General features: G+C 43.5%; 1 protein-coding gene across 1 annotated transcript in view; it reads right to left on the bottom strand.

The window, feature by feature from the left end:
• Window positions 1-1806: 1806 nt before the first annotated feature.
• The window catches only part of LOC126291505 (chymase-like), a 58261-nt gene continuing 39185 nt past the window's right edge, over window positions 1807-20882 (bottom strand). Inside the window, exons 3-4 of the mRNA XM_049985011.1 lie at window positions 16438-16579; window positions 1807-2148 (exon numbers count right to left, since the gene is read on the bottom strand). Coding sequence (XP_049840968.1) covers window positions 1807-2148; window positions 16438-16579 — 484 coding nt within the window. The remainder of the gene's footprint in view (window positions 2149-16437; window positions 16580-20882) is intronic.

The following is a 20882-nucleotide window of genomic DNA, read 5'->3' as shown; positions in this document are numbered from 1 at the left end:
TGCTATGCACTGCCCCCAATAAATTTAATTATGCTTCCTTTACACTGATGGCAGTCTTTCAACAGACCTTCAGTAGTAGTGAAGGAACGACAAATTGAGACAGAGCAGTGTTTACTGAGCAGCTAGAAAGAAAGACCTCCAAATAACTGAGTGACACCAAGATTAAAGACCTTGCCCGCAATAAGTATGGAGCAATCTCCTAATCTTATCCAAGCATGGCGTGTGCGTTGTAGGATGAGCATGGATATGTACAGTGTTATACGCTTCTGATGTGCATCTTTAGTGACCTTTTGTTACCTTCACCTCTATTATGCACCTTATACACTACTGGCCATTAAAATTGCTACACCACGAAGATGAAGTGCTACAGACGTGAAATTTAACCGACAGGAAGAAGATGCTGTGATATGCAAATTATTATCTTTTCAGAGAATTCACACAAGACTGGCACCGGTGGCGACACCCAGAACGTGCTGACATGAGGAAAGTTTCCAAGCGATTTCTTATACACAAACGGCAGTTGACCAGCGTTGCCTGGTGAAACGTTGTTGTGATGCCTCGTGTAAGGAGGAGAAATGCGTACCGTCACATTTTCGACATAAATGTCGGATTGTAGCCTATCGCGATTGCAGTTTATCGTATCGCGACATTTCTGCTCGCGTAGGTCGATATCCAATGACTGTTAGCAGAATATGGAATCGGTGGGTTCAGGAGGGTAATACGGAACGCCGTGCTGGATCCGAACGGCCTTGTATCACTAGCAGTCGAGATGACAGGCATCTTATTCGCATGGCTGTAACGGATCGTGAAGCAGCTGAGTCAACAACCATCTCGTGCTGGTTTGCAGCAGCACGGACTATCACCTCGGAGACCATGGCTGCGGTTACCCTTGACGCTGCATCACAGACATGAGTGCCTGCGATGGTGTACTCAATGACGTACCTGGGTGCACGAATGACAAAACGTCATTTTTTCGGATGAATCCAGGTTCTGTTTACAACATCATGACGGTCGCATCCGTGTTTGGCGACATCGCGGTGAACGCACATTGCAAGCGTGTATTCGTCATTGCCATACTGGCGTATCACCCGGCGTGATGGTATGGGGTGCTATTGATTACACGTTCGCATTGAGGGCACTTTGAACAGTGCACGTTACATTTCAGATGTGTTACGACCCGTGGCTCTATCCTTCATTCCATCCCTGCGAAGCCCTACATTTCAACAGGATAATGCGTGACCGCATGTTGCAGGTCCTGTACGTGCCTTTCCTGATACATAGAATGTTCGACTGCTGATCTGGCCAGCACATTCTCAAGATCTCTCACCACTTGAAAACGTCTGGTCAATGGTGGCCGAGCAACTGGCTCGTCACAATGCGCCAGTAACTACTCTTGATGAACTGTGGTATCATGTTGAAGCTGCATAGGCAGCTGTCCCTGTACACGCCATCCGAGCTCTGTTTGTCTCAATGTCTAGGCATATCAAGGCCATTATTACGGCCAGAGGTGGTTGTTCTGGGTATTGATTTCTCAGGATCTATGCACCAAAACTGCGTGAAAATGTGCTCACATGTCAGTTCTAGTATAATATATTTGTCGAATGAATAGCCGTTTATCATATGCATTTCTTCTTGGTGTAGCAATTTTAATGGCCAGTAGTGTATATCAGGAAAAACAGTAGACCTAAAATAGAACCCTGAGGTACAGTCCACTCTACACAGCCCTCAAAAATTTTGTTTTTGTACTTTCTTGACAGTGGAGTCGGTACCTAGGCCGACCTTCGGGAGTAGTAAAGGAACATCTCATTAATGAAGCAGAGGGGCTTTTACTGAGCAGCTGGAGAGACAGGCCGCCAGACCAGCGAGGGAGACCAGCAGCGGGGTGCCCACTGCATGGCTGCCACTGCGGTTCGCGTGTTCCCGCGCCCCTGGTGTGATGGCGTCCTCGATCCAGTCTCGATAGTAGCCCACGAACATGTGTACGTTCTTCCAGACGGGCGCGCCGCACCACTCGAAGCAGCAGTTCTTGTACTTGGCGCCCACTACGAGGCCCATCTGGATTTGTTCGCCCTTGCAGAAGACGGGTCCTCCAGAGTCACCGCGGCACACGGACTTCGTGGCGACGTCGAAAGTGCACAGGCCGTTAATCTGTCAACAAGTAGTGTGACACTTCTTGTGCTGTACTGCACATCTACAAGTACAAATTTATACTTTTTCATGGAGTGTTTATTAACAAATCTGTCACATTTGCAGTACATATGTTTGGCGACTAGTTTTGGACCAGCTGGTTCATACTCAACCCTTACTTACTGAAGCTATAAAAAATAATACATAGTTGAAGCTTCCTGGCAGATTAAAATTGTGTGCCGGACCGAGACTCGAACTCGAGACCTTTGGCATTTGCAGGCAAGTCCTCTACCAACTGAGCTACCCAAGCACGACTCACGCCCTGCCCTCACAGCTTCAATTCCGCCAGTACCTCGTCTCCTACCTTCCAAACTTCGCAGAAGCATTTTGTAATGACCAATTTCTTGTGAAATTCAACATCTTCTAGAACTGTGTGATGTTATAGACCATCATATTTGTTTGCTGTCCAAGAGTCAACCAGAAGGAAATACAAGATGTTAGTTATATGTGGTGACTTCAATATTAATTGTATAAGTGATTGTGCAAGGAAAAGGATGCTGGTAGACCTCCTTAATTCATGTAATCTTATGCAAACCGTATTCTTTCCAACGAGAGTGCAAGGGAACAGTAGAACAACCATAGATAACATTTTTCTTCATTCCTCATTACTAGAAGGACATTCTGTTCGCAAAAAAGTGAATGGACTTTCAGATCATGCTGCACAGGTTTTAACTCTAAAAGATGTTTATGCTACAACACGTGTTGAATATAGTTATCAACTTTTTAGGAAAGCAGATCCAGTTGCTGTAGAGGCCTTTGTAAACCTTATCCAGGAACAAGAGTGGCAAGATGTTTGTAGTGCTGATACAGTAGATGATAAATACAATGCTTTCCACAAGATTTTTCTCGTGCTCTTTGAAAGTTGTTTTCCGTTAGAACGTTCAAAACAGGGTACTAGCACAAACAGGCAGTCTGGTTGGCTGACTAGAGGGATAAGAATATCCTGTAGAATAAAGTGGCAATTATATCATCGTTAGAAACAGTCAAAATCTAAATGCAGCAGCCCATTACAAACAGTATTGTAAGGTGCTTTAAAAAGTTACTAGGAAGGCAGAAAGTATGTGGTATGCGGCTAGAATAGCTAAGTCTCAGGATAAAATTAAAATCATATGGTCATTCCCCAACAGGGAATCATATAGCGCTCGTAGAAAAAAGTGTTCCGAGACTGTTACCTGAAATGCTCCTCGATGATACTGACAAGAGGGAGATTGAGTTAATATTTAAATTACTAAAGACCAAGAACTCTCATGGATATGATGGAGTATCTAGCAGAATACTGAAGTATTGTTCTATGTATGTTAGCCCAGTACTTAGCCATATCTGTAACTTTTCCTTCAAGAGTGGTCGGTTTCCTGCCCGATTAAAGTACTCGGTAGTGAAGCCACTTTATAAAAAAGGAGACAGGGATAATGTTGACAATTATAGACCTATTTCTATGCCATCGGTGTTTGCTTAAGTTATCGAGAAGGTTGTATATACAAGATTACTAGAGCATATAAATTCACATAATTTGCTGCCAAACGTACAGTTTGGTTTTAGAAATGGTTTAACAACTGAGAATGCTATATTCACTTTTCTCTTTGAGATTTTGGGCGGATTAAATAAAATGTTGCGAACGCTAGGAGTTTTCTTTCATTTAACGAAGGCTTTTGACTGTGTTGGCCACAAAATAATACTGCAGAAGTTGGACCATTATGGAGTAAGGGGAGTAGCTTACAATTGGTTCGCCTCTTACTTTAAGAACAGAAAGCAGTATTGAGAGTGGTAGTGATGTTCAGTCCCAATGGGGCACTGTTAAGTGGGGTGTTCCCCAAGGGTCGGTGCTGGGGCCACTGCTGTTTCTTATTTATATGAATGATATGCCTTCCATTTCTGTTTGCTCATGACACCAGCTTGGTAGTGAAGGATCTTGTGTGTAATATTGAAACATTATGAAATAATGTAGTTCATGAAATAAGTTTGTGGCCTGTGGAAAATAATTTGATGCTAAATCACAGTAAGACTCAGTTTTTACAGTTTCTAACTCACAATTCAACAAGAACTGATATTTTTATCAGACAGAATATTATAAGAGAGACGGAACAGTTCAAGTTCCTAGGCGTTCAGATAGATAGTAAGCTGTTGTGGAAAGCCCATGTCCAGGATCTTGTTCAGAAACTAAATGCTGCTTCATTTACCATTAGCACAGTATCTGAAATAAGTGACAGTATAACGCGAAAAGTCGTCTACGCTTATGTCATGTGGTATTATTGTTTTAGGTAATTCTTCTGATTGAAAAAGGGTATTTTTGGCTGAAAAACGGGATGTTCGAGCTATATGTGGTGTAAGTTCGAGAACCTCTTGTCGACTCCCATTCAATAGTCTGGGAATTCTGACATAGCCCTCACAGTATATATTTTCTTTACTGTCGTTTGTTGTTAGCAATGTTAGCTTATTCCCAAGAGTTAGCAACTTTCACTTAGTTAATACTAGGGAGAAATCAAATCTGCATGTGGAATGCACTTCCATGACTCTTGAGCAGAAAGGAGTGCACTATTCTGCTGCATCCGTTTTCAATAAGCTACCACAAGAACTCAAAAATATTAGCTGTAGCCCAAACACTTTTAAGTCTAAACTGAAGAGTTTCCTCATGGCTCACTCCTTCTACTCTGTCGAGAAACTCCTGGAAGAGCTGAAAAATTAAGCAAATTCCAGTGTTACATTCTTGATTTTCTTTATTTAAACTTACGAATTGTCGCCTGAATACGTTTCTTGTATTTAATTTTATCTGTTTCTTCTATCTTGTTATAATTTCATGTATTGACTCGTTCCATGACCATAGAGACCTCCTTAATTTGGTCCACGGACAACAGATAAATAAAAAAAATAATAAGAAGAAGAATCTCCGTCGTGCAAATCCATCTACACTACCGGTTCCAGGAACACTTTCAAATCCCATTTTGTTTGTTGGGTGATTTGGTAGCACTTGCTTCACACTGCATAATTCAAGTGTCATGATTGTTAGAAATTTCCCAATGAGTTCCGAAACAAGAAAATACAATAACAGTCATTGTCATGTACGAAGATATGGTTTCTGCAACAGAACCTAAGGCAGCATAAATCGTCTTCACTCCCTTAACGGCAAAAGTTATCCCACAATGTACCTCCTTAGCAAATCCTGACTAATGTGCAGTAATTATTTGCTATGGGGTGAAATCATACTTTTCAGTGAAACATCTTACTTCCGTAACCCTATTACTAGCTTCTTGTTCTATGTCACCGACGTCTCCAGACTATTTCTCGCTATCTTTATGCGTGATCATTTGAGAAAAATTTTGCTTCTTTTTTTTAAGCTGCTGTAGCGATGTTTTGGAAGTTTTGAATTTTAAGGTGTTGTTTGGATCAATCCCTGCCTTAAAAGACATCGCCCAAATTGGTTGCGCTCCGTCCCGTATAATTTCATGTTGTTTCTCGCTTTGCAATTGTAAGGCTGCGGGGGTTTGTTTGTTTTCTCACGCTCATAGGGAAATTGGTATATGCCGGCCTTCCTCAAACCGAGGACATCTTTCACACTTCCCAGTAATACCCGTGTTTTATTGGGTGGGTAAAAGACGGTTTTAACTCGGTTTTTCTTTAATATGACGCCGATTTTACCCGATAGTGCGCCATTGTACGGAAAGTACTCGGAATGGCAGATTAAACGCGCTCTCCGTCCCACCACCGCAGCACAACCTGTGGAGACGGATGAAGTCACGGAAGAAGAGGTATCCACTGCCTTTATTCCGTACAATGGCGCACTGTCGGCGAAAATCAGCAGTATATTAATGAAACACCAAGTTAAAACCGTCTTTTGCCCGCCCAATAGAGCACCAGCATTACTGGGAAGTGTGAAAGATGACCTCGATTTGAGGAAGGCCGGCATATAACAAATTCCCTATGAGTGTGAGAAGACTTATATTCATCAAAGGCACACTCGACTGAAATATCCAAATAATTCGGCGGTAGCAGAGCACTTTTGTCCGAGAAACACGACGTGTCATATTATGAGCGTACCAAGATCCTGGCTCAGACCTCTAAATATTGGGACAGCATTATAAAGGAGGCTATCGAAATTCGTACCAGGGGAGATCTTATCAACCGAGATTGCGGCTACAATTTCAGCAAGGCTTGGGACCCGGCATTGAATGTAATTAAGAAAACTCTCGGCAAGAAGTACGAACTGGCGACCAGGGCGGACGTAGCGAGCACATCGACGCTACAACAGATTCCGACGCCCGCGTCTTCGCGACCGCCGGCGCGGAAAGAGCGGTACGCGGGGGGAGGGCATTTAAATCGGCCGCCCACCCTCAGGAGCTCAGTTCGTCAGTGCACCTGACGATGGTCACATGCCTGATGGCCGAAACATTGTGCCCGTTAGACGCTATGAACCGGCAGTACATCCGTGGACTGTTCGAGCAACAAATACTCCGGGAGAATCTGAAGAATCACAATGATGTGCTTTATGGTACTCAGCGCTTCAAATGTTTTAGTCTATTAAAAAATCCGAAACTTAATGTACTATATCTCATTCATTATCCCACAAAATAATCGCACGTTTTTCTACCAGAATAACTATAATATACACTGATGTCCGATCTAATTTTACTACATAGTGAGTGAACTCGCATATCTGTGGAGTGTGCTACTGCCTAGATGTGTGGTGAATGTAGGTTACAGCCAACTGCAGTGTGCTGCCACCTCGTGGCATTGACGTAAACTTGTAGTTGAATGGTTACGACTAGAAGCGCACGCCATCAACCGTGCACATCGTTTATCACATCCGTATGAATTTGGCCCATAAAATAATTACGTCACTGCAGTTGCGCATGTGCAGAAGCTCCTTAAAATGTGCACAAGTGAAGGTGTGCTCGCAACTCTGATGTCAAGTTGCACCGGTCTTCTTCTTCTTTATTCTTCTTCTTCTTCTTCTTCTTTATCGTCGCCTTGTCCCACATCACGTAGGGTCGGCGTTGCTCTTCTGGATCCTTCTCCTCCATAGTACTCTATCCATTGCCTCTTCCTTCTTCCATGCTTTCTCCCTTAGGTCCCAGTCCTCCAATCTTTGGTCTTCCTCTCCTTCTCGTTCCTTCTGTCTTTATATCGTCAAGTTTGTTTTCGATATACTCTTCCCCATTTTCTCTGTAAGTGTCCATACCATCTTAGTCTGCTCTCATGTATCTTTTTCCCCATGGGCCCCACTTTCACAGCTCCTCTAACAAATTCATTTCTAATCCTGTCCTTCCTTGTTACCCCACACATCCTCCTCAACATCGTCATTTCCGCCACTTACATCTTCCTTTCCTGGGCTACTGTGATTGGCCATGTCCCTGCCCCATATATCATAGCAGGCCTTACCACCGACTTGTTCACTTTCCCTTTGAGCCCAATGCTCACCTTCTTGTCACACAACACGCCACTCATTTTCCTCCAGTTGTTCCAACCGCAATTTATTCGGTGTTGTATCTCGCTTTCCAGTCCTCCATCCCTCTTTATGTACGACCCCAGGTATTTAAATTTGCAGACCGATTTCAGCTCATCATCCTGGATCTTGCAAGACCTCATCTGCACATCCTTCAGTGCTAAATATTCTGACTTCGTCCTGCTAATTTTAATCCCTCTTTCTTCTAGTGCCTTCCTCCAATCCTCCAGCTTCTCCTTAAGTCTGTCGATGCTTTGCTCACAAAGAACCACATTATCCGCAAACATTATATTCCACGGCGCTTCCTCCTTCACATCATTCACCAGCACATCCACAATCAGGTCAAACAGGTAGGGACTAAGCGCAGACTCCTGATGTAACCCTACTTTTACTGGAAACTCCTTTGTAATGGCCACACTACTTCTCACCTGTGCCATTGCTCCTCTGTACATTTCCTTCGCTAACCTCACATACTTCTCTGGCACGCACTGTTCTCTCATGCTTCTCGATATTTCGTCCCTTCTGACTCAGTCATATGCTTTCTCCAAATCAATGAAAGCCATATGTAGATCGGCTTGTAGCTCCCCGTGTCTCTCCACTATCCGCCTTAAAGCATGAATTACATCAGTTGTTCCAGGCATGAACCCAAACTGTTCTTCACACACCACAGTCTCCTTGCGTAATCTTGCTTCTATAACTCTTTCCCAAATTTTGCACCGAGTCTAGAGAAGCAATATGCAACACAGCGCGGTACATTCAGTGCCGTTTGTTTCAGATCACCACATCTACATTTCGCTTAACAACACTCATAGGAAGATAACCAATAAATCGACAAAGTGTCAAAAGTTCGGGTGTTCAGGTGCTCTTGTGCTCCTACACAGCAGCCGCCACTGCCTGGACGACTTTCTGAAGTAGGCTGATTTTCTAGCTGTATAGCTGGATCATCCCCAAATTCACTTTCAATATCACCTTTATCGATGACCTTTTCATTTACAATATACCTTCTATATTTTTCAGCAGGGTGTAACGCCGGAAATGCATATACTCCTATTTCCATCTATTGTGCTATAAATTTTTTTCCTTTATTTGTCACCTGAAGATATGACATTTCTGTGTCTTTAAATAATGTAATTGTTTTACTTTATGTCGATGTATAATTGGTTTGTTTTGTAAATATTATTTGTATTTTTACGCTGGGTCTGTCCTAGGGAAAACTATGCTATCAAACGATTACATCAATAGGTCGTGTGGAGAACCAAAGCGTTTAGGATCTTTGGTAGTGTTAACTCTGCGCATGGAGCCCGGGCAGGGGGAGTCTGGCTGGAGTAGGGCGGTGGAGCAGGTGTGTTGTGTGACGCTTCCGCGAGTTGCCGTGCTTTCGGGGTTTGGCAGCATGTAATTGCTATGATGGTTTCTGACAGGGTGTCGCGGATGGGAAGCATTAGGTGGCACACATCAAGAGCCTGTTTCGCCTGGTGACCGTGTCGAGAAGAAGGCGCGCCAACATCCAGCTTCTGCAACAGCGACGGCCGACAATGAGTAACTGTCGCCACCTCCTCGATCGACGACTTCAACTTTCAATCAACCAACAAGGAAGCTGTATGGCGGACCTCAGCTTTTCAAACTATTCCATTAGCAAAATACAGCAACTTAGCATTAACGTTTGTTGCTCATTGTCCCAATTGCATTACCAAGTAGGGTCTCTTCCTTTTCCAGAATGAACCGGAGTGTCGTTGAAATTCAAACGCCAGCATTAAAGTAATGCTTTAATTTCAAAGTTCAGTTAAAGTTTCCATAGTTGGCTACTAGATTTAGATTACAAAAGCAGATATTAAGAGTGCGAGTTTTGTTACCATATTTTAGCTTACCTGTGACTGCAGCTCAGCTTGGTACATACTAAATTTTACTATTGTTAATTGTTCAGAATCATTTAATTCAAGTTCAAAGTTAAATCTCGTATTTCTAAATACCGTAGATTCAAGTAGCTTTTGAAATGAGTATTGAGGTAGCCCAAGACTAACCTTATTTTATTGAATTTCGTAGTGCTTCTTCAAAAACAAAGTTCACTATTAATTTCAGTCACTAAATTAACTTTCAATTTTACGGTTTCATTAATTCTTTTGCTAAATTAAGTCAGAGAGTAGCGAAATTTATTACTTCTGACAAACGTTCAGTTTTCACACATGTGTCAACCTTCAGTTGCCACGCTTTTAGTGCTAATTATATGTGCATTAATCTTTCATTTTCAGTTATTATAGTAGTTGTCCATAGGACTGGAGACCGTAATTTTCCCCAAATCTCAAATATCTAATTAACGCCAATTAATTGTTAACGTAACGACCGCACATTTACTTTCTTTATTAACTTTACCCCTTTTCAAAATTAATTTCCACGAATTTCGTTTGCATTTTTCCTTTAATTTAGATGTAATCCTTTCCTCCCTCTTTACCGACAGATTACCTTCGGTGACGATTGCTTTTCCCAAATTTCCATTAGGTACACGCGGTTTAATTTTTAACTGTCAGTAAGGTCGATAAGTGAGGGGGAGGTTACAAGAGTTGCACCCACGGTCTGCGGGAAGGTTCTTGTATATCTCACTAGCCGCAGCGTCGCTTGTGTGAAGTTTTCCTCGTTCGTGTTGCTCTGTCTGCCGAGTGAGTCGTAGCGCCTCCGCTCCGCCTGACTGCCTGTTTAGTGTTCGTGTACTTGCAGCGCCGTCGGCCGCTCCGCTATGGCCACCACGGTTTCCACGTGAAGGTAATGTGAGCTTCACTTTCGATAAAACAATGCGACACGTGCAGCCCGGGTCGCTAGAAATCCACGACTGGCTTGTCTATACGGTTTATGTGAACTCCGATCAGATCCACACTGCTTGTTTTGATGCCGACGAGTAAGTCTTTTAGGTGAAATTTATCCATCCCCTTCACGTTGAAAGATTACTGTCGCGACATGGTTCTCAAGTCCTGTTCAAGCATCGTGATAATTCCGTTAGTATGGTGTCCCTCGCAGATGCTGAAATCGAATATACCAATGTTCGAGTGTTCAGCCTCCCGCCGGAAGTTGACGACAACTTTCTAAAGGACAAAATGTTCAAATGTGTGTGAAATCTTATGGGTGGTGGTGGTGGTTAGTGTTTAACGTCCCGTCGACAACGAGGTCATTAGAGACGGAGCGCAAGCTCGGTTTAGGGAAGGATTGGGAAGGAAATCGGCCGTGCCCTTTCAAAGGAACCATCCCGGCATTTGCCTGAAACCATTTAGGGAACTCACGGAAAACCTAAATCAGGATGGCTGGAGACGGGATTGAGCCGTCGTCCTCCCGAATACGAGTCTAGTGTGCTAACCACTGCCCCACCTCGCTCGATTAACAGGGCTTGGGTGCCGTCTACAGGTACAGCTGCCCACGCAGCTTCAACACGATATCACAGTTCATCAAGAGTAGTGATTGGCGTATTGTGACGAGCCAGTTGCTCGGCCACCATTGACCTGACGTTTTCAATTGGTGAGAGACCTGGAGAATATGCTGGCCAGGGCAGCAGTCGAACATTTTCTGTATCCAGAAAGGGCCGTACAGGACCTGTAACATGCGGTCGTGCATTATCCTACTAAAATGTAGGGTTTCGCAGGGATCGAATGAAGGGTAGAGCCATGGGTGGTAACACATCTGAAATGTAACGTCCACTGTTCAGAAGTGCCGTCACTGCGAACAAGAGGTGACCGAGACGTGTAACCAATGGCACCCCATACCATCGCGCCGGGTGATACACCAGTATGGCGGTGACGCATACGCGCATCCAATGTGCGTTCACCGCGATGTTGAAGTACACCATCGCAGGCGCTCCTGCCTGTGATGCGGCGTCAAGGGTAACCGCAGCCGTGGTCTCCCAGCTGATAGTCCACACTGCTGCAAACGTCGTCAAACTGTTCGTGCAGACGGTTGTTGTCTTGAAAACGTCCCCATCTGTTGACTCAGGGATCGTGACGTGGGTGCAAGATCCTTTACAGCCATGCAGATAAGATGCCTGTCATCGCGGCTGCTAGTGATACGAGAACGTTGGGATCCAGCACGGCGTTCCGTATTACCCTCCTGAACCTACCGACTCCATATTCTGCTAACAGTCATTGGATCTCGTCCAACGCGAGCAGCAATGTCGCGATACGATAAACCGCAATCGCGGTAGGCTACAATCCGACCTTTATCAAAGTCGGAAACGTGATGGTACGCATTTCTCCTCCTTACACGAGGCATCAGAACAACATCGCACCAGGCAACGCCTGTCAACTACTGTTTGTGTATGAGGAATCGGTTGGAAACTTTCCTCATGTCAGCACGTTGTAAGCGTCGCCACCGGCGCCAACCTTGTGCGAGTGCTCTGAAAAGCTAATCATTTGCATATCACAGCATCTTCTTCCTGTCGGTTAAATTTCGCGTCTGTAGCTCGTCATCTTAGTAGTGTAGCAATTTTAATGGCCAGTAGTGTATATCCATTTGTTGGTTAAAAGTCACATACAGCACCAAGCACAGGTGTGTTATCTTTTAAAGAGTGTTTAATCCACTGAAGTGCCAGAGAAACTGGTATAGACTTGCGTATTCAGATACAGAGATATGTAAACGGGCAGAATACGGCGCTGCGGTGTGCAACGCCTATATAAGACAACAAGTGTCTCAGCAGTTGTTGGGTCGGTTACGGCTGCTATAGATTTAAGTGAGTCTGAACGTGGTGCTATTGTCGGCGCACGAGCGATGCGTCACAGCATATCCGAGGTAGCAGTAAAGTGGGGATTTTCCCGTAGGACCATTTCAAGAGTGTATTGTGAATATTAAGAATCCGGTAAGACTTCATATCTTCACCATCGCTGCGACCGAAAAAAGCAAGAACGGGACCAACGACGACTGAAGAGAATCGCTCAAAGTGACAGAAGTGCAACCCTTCCTCAAATTGCTGTAGCTTATTAGCGTACGGAGCATTCAACGAGACATCATCGATATGGACTTTCGGAGCCGAAGGCCCACTCGAGTACCCTTGATGACTGCACGACACAAAGCTTTACGCGTCGTCTGGGCCCGTGAACACCGACATTCGATTTTTGATTACAGGAAACACTTCACCTGGTCGGGCGAGTCTCATTTGAAATTGTATGGAATGGATGGACATGTACGGTTATGGAGACAACCTCATGAATCCATGGACCCTGCATGTCAGCAGGGGACTGTTCAAACTGGTGGAGGCTCTGTGATGGTGTGGGGCGTGTGCAGCTGGAGTGATATGAACCCCTAATATATCTAGATACGACTCTGACAGGTGACATGTACTTAAGCATCTTGTCTTATCACCTGCATCCATTCATGTCAATTATGCATTACGATGGACTCTGGCAATTCCAGCAGGACAATGCGACACTCCACACATCCAGAATTGTTACAGAGTGGCTCCAGGAACGCTCTTCTGAGTTTGAATACTTCTGCTGGCCACCAAACTCCCCAGATATGAACATTATTGAGCATATCTGGGATGCCTTGCAACGTGCAGAATTGGTGGTGGAGTGTTTGTGTCTGTCAGTAGTGGTTTATCTTGTAGTGAAGTAGAAGTAGATACTCCGTGCGAATTGGTATGGGTGGAGGTTATACTTAACAGGCGAACTAAGTTAATAATTGGCTCCTTCTACCGACCCCCAGACTCCGATGATATAGTTGTTGAACATTCAGAGAAAATTTGGGTCTCGTAGCAAATAAATACCCCACTCATACGGTTATAGTTGGTGGGGACTTCAACCTTCCCTCGATGTGTTGGCAAAAATACTTGTTCAAAACCGGTGGTAGGCAGAAAACATCTTCCGAGATTGTCCTAAATGCTTTCTCCTAAAATTATTTCGAGCAGTTAGTCCACGAACCCACGAGAATTGTAAATGGTTGTGAAAACACACTTGACCTCTTAGCCACAAACAATCCAGAGCTAATAGAGAGCATCATGACTGATACAGGGATTAGTGATCACAAGGTCGTTGTAGCTAGGCTCAATACCGTTTCTTCCAAATCCACCAGAAACAAACGTAAAGTAATTTTATTTAAAAAAGCGGATAAAGTGTCACTAGAAGCCTTCCCAAGAGACAATCTCCATTCCTTCCGAACTGACTATGCAAATGTAGACGAGATGTGGCTCAAATTCAAAGATATACTAGCAACAGCAATTGAGACATTCATACCTCATAAATTGGTAAGAGATGGAACTGATCCCCCATGGTACACAAAACAGGTCCGAACGCTGTTGCATAGGCAACGGAAAAAGCATGCGGAGTTCAGAAGAACGCGAAATCCCGAAGATTGGCTAAAATTTACATACGCGCGAAATTTGGCACGGACTTCAATGCGAGATGCCTTTAATAAGTTCCACAACGAAACATTGTCTCGAAATTTGGTAGAAAATCCGAAGAAATTCTGGTCGTATGTAAAGTACACAAGCGGCAAGACGCAGTCAATACCTTCGCTGCGCAGTGCCGATGGTACTGTTACCGACGACTGTGCCGCTAAAGCGGAGTTATTGAACGCAGTTTTCCGAAATTCCTTCACCAGGGAAGACGAATGGAATATTCCAGAATTTGAAACACGAACAGTTGCTAGCATGAGTTTCTTAGAAGTAGATACCTTAGGGGTTGCGAAGCAACTCAAATCGCTTGATACGGGCAAGTCTTCAGGTCCAGATTGTATACCGATTAGGTTCCTTTCAGATTACGCTGATACAATAGCTCCCTACTTAGCAATCATAAACAGCCGGTCTCTCACCGATAGATCTGTACCTACAGAATGGAAAATTGCGCAGGTCGCACCAGTGTTTAAGAAGGATAGTAGGAGTAATCCATCGAACTACAGACCTATAACATTGACGTCGGTTTGAGTAGGGTTTGGGAGCATATACTGTATTCAAACATTATGAATCACCTGTGAAGTGAACGATCTATTGATACGTAATCGGCATGGTTTCAGAAAACATCGTTCTTGTGCAACGCAGCTAGCTCTTTATTCGCACGAAATAATGGCCGCTATCGACAGGGGATCTCAAGTTGATCCGGTATTTCTAGATTTCCGGAAAGCTTTTGACACCGTTCCTCATAAGCGACTTCTAATCAAGCTACGGGCCTATGGAGTATCGTCTCAGTTCTGCGACTGGATTCGTGATTTCCTGTCAGGAAGGTCGCAGTTCGTAGCAATAGACGACAAATCATCGAGTAAAACTGAAGTGATATCAGGTGTTCCTGATCCATATAAATGATCTGGGTGACAATCTGAGCAGTTCTCTTAGGTTTTTCGCAGATGATGCTGTAATTTACCGTCTAGTAAGGTCATGCGAAGACCAGTATCAGTTGCAAAGCGATTTAGAAAAGATTACTGTATGGTGTGGCAGGTGGCAGTTGACGCTAAATAACGAGAAGTGTGAGGTGATCCACATGAGTTCCAAAAGAAATCCGTTGGGATTCGATTACTCGATAAATAGTACAATTCTCAAGGCTGTCAATTCAACTAAGTACCTGGGTGTTAAAATTACGTACAACTTCAGTTGGAAAGACCACGTAGATAATATTGTGGGGGAAGGCGAGCCAAAGGTTGCGTTTCATTCGCAGGACACTTAGAAGATGCAACAAGTCCACTAAAGATACAGTTTACACTACACTCGTTCGTCCTCTGTTAGAATATTGCTGCATGGTGTGGGATCCTTACCAGGTGGGATTGACGGAGGACATCAAATGGGTGCAAAAAAGGGCAGCTCGTTTTGTATTATCACTTAATTGGGGGGAGAGTGTTGCAGATATGATACGCGAGTTGGGATGGAAGTCATTAGAGCATAGACGTTTTTCGTCGCAGCGAGATCTATTTACGAAATTTCAGTCACCAACTTTCTCTTCCGAATGAGAAAGTATTTTGTTGAGCCCAACCTACATAGGTAGGACAGATCATCATAATAAAATAAGAGAAATCAGAGCTCTAACAGAAAGGTTTAGGTGTTCGTTTTTCCCGCGCGCTGTTCCGGGGTGGAATGGTAGAGAGATAGTCTGTGGTTCGATGAACCCTCTGCCAAGCACTTAAATGTGAATTGCAGAGTAATCATGTAGATGTAGATGTGCTGTTCAGAAGAGACCTCTGGCCCTCGTACTCTTACGGATTTCTGGACAGCCCTGCTAGATTGATGGTGTCAGTTCCCTCCAGCACTACTTCAGACATTAGTCGAGTCAATGGCACGTCGCGCAGTTCTGTGTGCTAGCAGGAACCCTACACGATACCAGGCAGGGGTTCCAGTTTCTTTGATTCTTCAGTGTATAAAGGTAGAGGGTTACTAAAATATTCCTTGTGTGTTAACTGTTGTTAATGAGTGTTTCAGAAATTCCTTTCCATATTGTTGTAAACAGTTCTGTACAGCTGGTCTCAGGCAGCCATTTTTGGCATTCAGTGAGGGCCCAAAACTGGAATCACTCCTTGAGTGCATTGTTGGAATGATTTAATTTCATGAGCTTCCACTGATAATTAGTTCCGTAAATGTTTTAAGTTATTTTTTTTTAAATTCATTTCCTGTAGATTAGTCTATTTAAGCACCTTACACTACTGCCCTGGGCGTTTACATCTACGGTTCTTCCCTGATTAATTCTGCGTTTCTATTTTCTTGCTTGCTCTTTGCATAAAGCAATTTTGTTGAGCTAGTTGTTAAATGAAGTATGTAATTAATTTGAGTGGAGAAATGTAATCAAAGAATAGAGGAAAGTTATTCTAAGGCTTATAGCAACTCGACAACACCCCCGGGTGTATGAAAATGAAGTGATACTTACGTCGATGCCAGGAAACCTGCAGTTGGGGCCGGGTTCCATCATGAAGCTGGCTCCCTTCTGGATCCCAGTCTCTGGCTTCAGGTCTTTGCCTCGCAAACCAAAACCAACGACAGTGCACCTCTCGTTGAAGTGTTCGGGGTACCTAGAGGTAGCAATGGTTCCCTTAAAACAATGACTTTACGTCTAACAGAAACTTACACAGAGCATCACTAGCAACTCAGGCGAATAAGTGTGTAGCAGGTCGAGCAAAGAAATGAAGTGGAATACTTTTTTAATATTTTATTTCACGTCTACATCAACGTAACCTCCTTGAAAATAGCCCCCATTAGATATTATGCACTTATACCAGCGCTTTTTATAACACCCCAAAAAACTTCTCGATGTCGATCTTTGGCTCTTTCTTTAGCTCTGTCGGCAACACGTTTTTAATCTTATCTGTGCTTGTATATCGACGGGCGTTGAGGGTTTTCTTTATTTTTGGAAAAAGGAAAATGTAAAATGGGGCATCACTACTGTATTGTCCTGGCCAAAAATTCGCGGACAAGCAACCAAGTGTGAGCATGTGTATTTATCGTGGTGAAGATGCCATAAATATTGATTCGCCCCAAATGCGGGAATTATTTCAGATTTCTTCACGTAAACGGCGCTGAACTCGAAAGCAGTTCTTCTTACTGATCTTTCGACCTCGTCGCTAAAAGTAATTTCTTTGGTCTTGGCGATCCAGAACGTTTGTTCTGCGACTTTTAACCTTACTTTCGACAACAATGTGGGAGTTGTGAAGCAGCCTCGATGCAAAACACTTTTTGTTATTTATTTACTTATTTATTTCCCAAACTGGTTTCAGCGACAAAGATCACCATTATCAGTGGGTTCTTTAAGGAGGACAGGATGTCAAACGGGCCGACTTGGAGCAGAAGAGGCACCACAGAACATTTCAATTTCCACTGTCCATACTTTTACGCCGGGCGCGGTGGTCTCGCCGTTCTAGGCGCGCAGTCCGGAACCGTGCGACTGCTACGGTCGCAGGTTCGAATCCTGCCTCGGGCATGGATGTGTGTGATGTCCTTAGGTTAGTTAGGTTTAGGTAGTTCTAAGTTCTAGGGGACTGGTGACCACAGCAGTTTTGTCCCATAGTGCTCAGAGCCATTTGAACCATACTTTTACAAATAAATTCCCAAAACTTTGTCAGCATGACCAGGAAGGATTCAGGATTGACACTCATAGCAGTGAGTTTACATGTGAAATTTCGTCATTTTTTCATTTACTATTGGCTGCATTTGTTGCTTCAGATACACTTTTCTTCATAAGTTTGAGACATTCTTCGGTGAACTTTGCACTCACAAATTTCCAAATTTTTCCAATTGGAAAAGCCACTGGCATAAGTGCATGAGATCTAATTTGGAGGGCAAAATTTTGGTGTAGACGAGCAAATAAAATCATTTTCAAAGATAAAATTCTCATTATTTTTTCAACGTGCCTCATACTTATCTTTTTGTAGTCACTTTGTCCACTGTTGCAGGTTCACGGTTCTATATGTCTGATGTGATATGAAATGATTGAAGAATCTACAAAAATTTTATCTTAAGTTAGTTTGTTATTAATCAGCACAAAATGAAAACTTATATCTCCACTTCTGTACACTAATTGATCAAAAGTTTACAAACACATATTAGCGGACATTAGTATCGGTAATGCGAAATCTACGTCTTGAGCTCTGCTGGGGGCACTACAAGTGAGGTGTCTGATTTCTTCCCCAAGAGCCGAAACCAGAGAAAATAGTGATTTTGGACAATGGGGGCTGGCGGAAAGTTGACGTAACTCACCCAAAAAGTGTTCCCATTGTGTTCACGAATGTCGTTGTCCACAATCAACTGCCTCATAATTGCTACTTTATCACAGGCTGCACTGTCATGGTGATCGTCTACAAGCTGTTCCCCAACTGCATGCAGTACACAATGCTCTCTCCTCCTCTTCCTCCTGCTCTTCTTCTTCAGTCTATCTCATCCCACGGCTCGATATAGACCTCTTCCATATTCTTCCATTGCTTTGGATTTTGTGCCACCTGCTATCATTGTGTTCCAGCCACCAGCTTCATGCCATCAGCACTTCACTTTTGGTGTCCTCCAGTGACTCTCTTGTGGTCTTATGGTCTTCAGTGAACTATCGTATGGGTCAACCTGCTGCTTGCTGAGCTATGTGTCTGACCCATTGCCACTTCAGCCTTACAGTTCTCTCAAGGACGTCTGTTATTTTGTTCTCATTCTAATGTCCTCCGTGACAAAAAATAAAAACACCTACAGCCGTCCTGATGATTTCTGTGGGACTGTCCCATTACGTGGTAAGGTACATTAAGCTTTTGTATGTCCATCCTTTTAGCAGGACGTCTCTGGGACGACGACCGTTTACTATCGTAACAAAAAATAAAAACACCTACAGTCATCCTTATGATTCCTATGGAACTGTCGCATTACCTCGTAAGTTTTTTTTTTTTTTTTTTTTTTTTGTTTTTTTTTTTTGTCACGATCGTAAATGGCCGTCGTCCGAGACCCGTCCTGCTAAAAGGATGGACATACAAAAGTTTGATGTATCTTACCAGGTAATGGGAGAGTTCCGCAGAAAACGTAAGGACGGCTGTAGGTGTTATAATTTTTTGTCACAATAGTAAACAGCCGTCATCCCAGAGATGTCCCGCTAAAAGGATGGACATACAAAATCTTAATGACCTCCGATCCAATCCTATCCCTGAAGCTGCCTCCTAGCATATGTCGGTCCCTGGTCCGTCGTGTGCTCTTCAATTTGGGATGTAAAGGAACTGAAAATATTGTGATTTAATCGCAGAGGTGCTGAAAAATTGTTCCAGTGACACACCAGAGAAATATCTGGTAAACTTTTTATCTTTGAGAGACATAGGAACAATTTCGCCCTTCGTTTTTTATTTCTTGTATGAACGACTACTTTTTGTTCTGATGGGCTGGTGGCATGTCGTACTGTCTAATTACTAGTGTGTGTGTGTGTGGTAAATGAATGAGTTAAAAGACGCAAGATGTGTTTTATATTATTTTCATCGCACAACAAGCCTTATTCCCATGCCTATGGAGTATTTATGTTAAGCAGAGAAGGCGAGTTTTAGATGGAACCGAAGATCTTCAAAACGGCGCTGCTCAACAATAGAGGTACGTGATTGTGCTCTCTACTTTCCTTTCGTGGCCGCTAAAATTACTTCCGATTCGTTTTGCCGAGACATTCAGAACCTGCAATCTTCTTTTTCTTATAAAAATACTACTCCGATGCAAAAGAAATACTCTTAGATTTAAATAATTGCCATTCTTTTACCCAGGCCACGGGGAATGATAGAACGTACGTGCCTCTACTCTGAATGTACGTTCGCAATCTCCGAGTGTGTTACGACGAAATTATTTCACAATGAAAATTTCTCATCAGACCGCAACCACTCGCACGCGAATGTACGTACCCTCTGAATGTATCTAGTCAGTCACGCGCGTTGTTCAAAAGCTTTACTTTTAATATTCAGTGGATTGCATTTCCGAAATTAATTTTTGTTTATGCTGCAAATCGTACTTCACGCGAAGTATTTATTACGTAAGTTTCAGGCTCAATTTAATAAAAAAAAAGATTCCGAATAATAGAAATAAAGAATAACAATCAAACAAATCAAACCTAAATAAACAGAAAGAGGGAACGTTACAGGGAGAAACCACCCCTAGTTCTCTGGGCATTCGCCAGACCCAAACACTTCCATCGCTGTGTCACAAGGTAAACTGTGATCCATCGGTCCAAATCATTTGTTTCCAGCCATCCAGCGTCTAGTGGCGTTGCTGTTTACACCACCTCAGCCACTGCTGAGCACTGACTACAGAAATCTGTGGCTTATGAGTAGCTGCTAAACCACTGTACACCACACGTTACTCCCTGTCACTGTTCTAGCTACACTGCTGCCAGCACGAGTGGTTTCTCCTCCTCAACGCGTGACACTCTCTGCCCCTCAGTACACATCGCGCAGGATACACTGGATGATGGGCAGCGACCAGCGCTGGGCGAGTCCATTTGTTTCTTCAGAAGGGGAGGGCGACAAGCGTTTGCCATCTTTCGGTCTGTCAGCGATCACAATATCGACACGCACACCATACAATATTTCCCAATCGATTTTACAGAAACTGTTTGGCAAAAAGAGTTTCAGTTTTGCTTTACTTGTAGCTTTATATGCCAGGTTCACTATGATGTGCACATCATTTAGTTTGTAAAGGACAAGGGGTTATTTTTGGGAAGTATGATGCGAAATAGTGATTGCGTGTGTTTTAGTGCGCGATGCACCTGCCTCGTGGCAGACGGCGGATGACGGCTGTCGGGCGTGTTATGCTGGTGACACAGTTTTGCAACGAGCGTCGGTATTTGTGTATGTGCACGGCAGGCATCGACAGCCAGAA

The sequence above is a fragment of the Schistocerca gregaria genome, chromosome 9 (genome assembly GCF_023897955.1).
Source record: "Schistocerca gregaria isolate iqSchGreg1 chromosome 9, iqSchGreg1.2, whole genome shotgun sequence".
In the NCBI taxonomy this organism is placed as follows: domain Eukaryota; kingdom Metazoa; phylum Arthropoda; class Insecta; order Orthoptera; family Acrididae; genus Schistocerca; species Schistocerca gregaria.
Note: the sequence above shows the minus strand (reverse complement) of the source record. Positions and strands in the feature narration are given on the sequence as shown.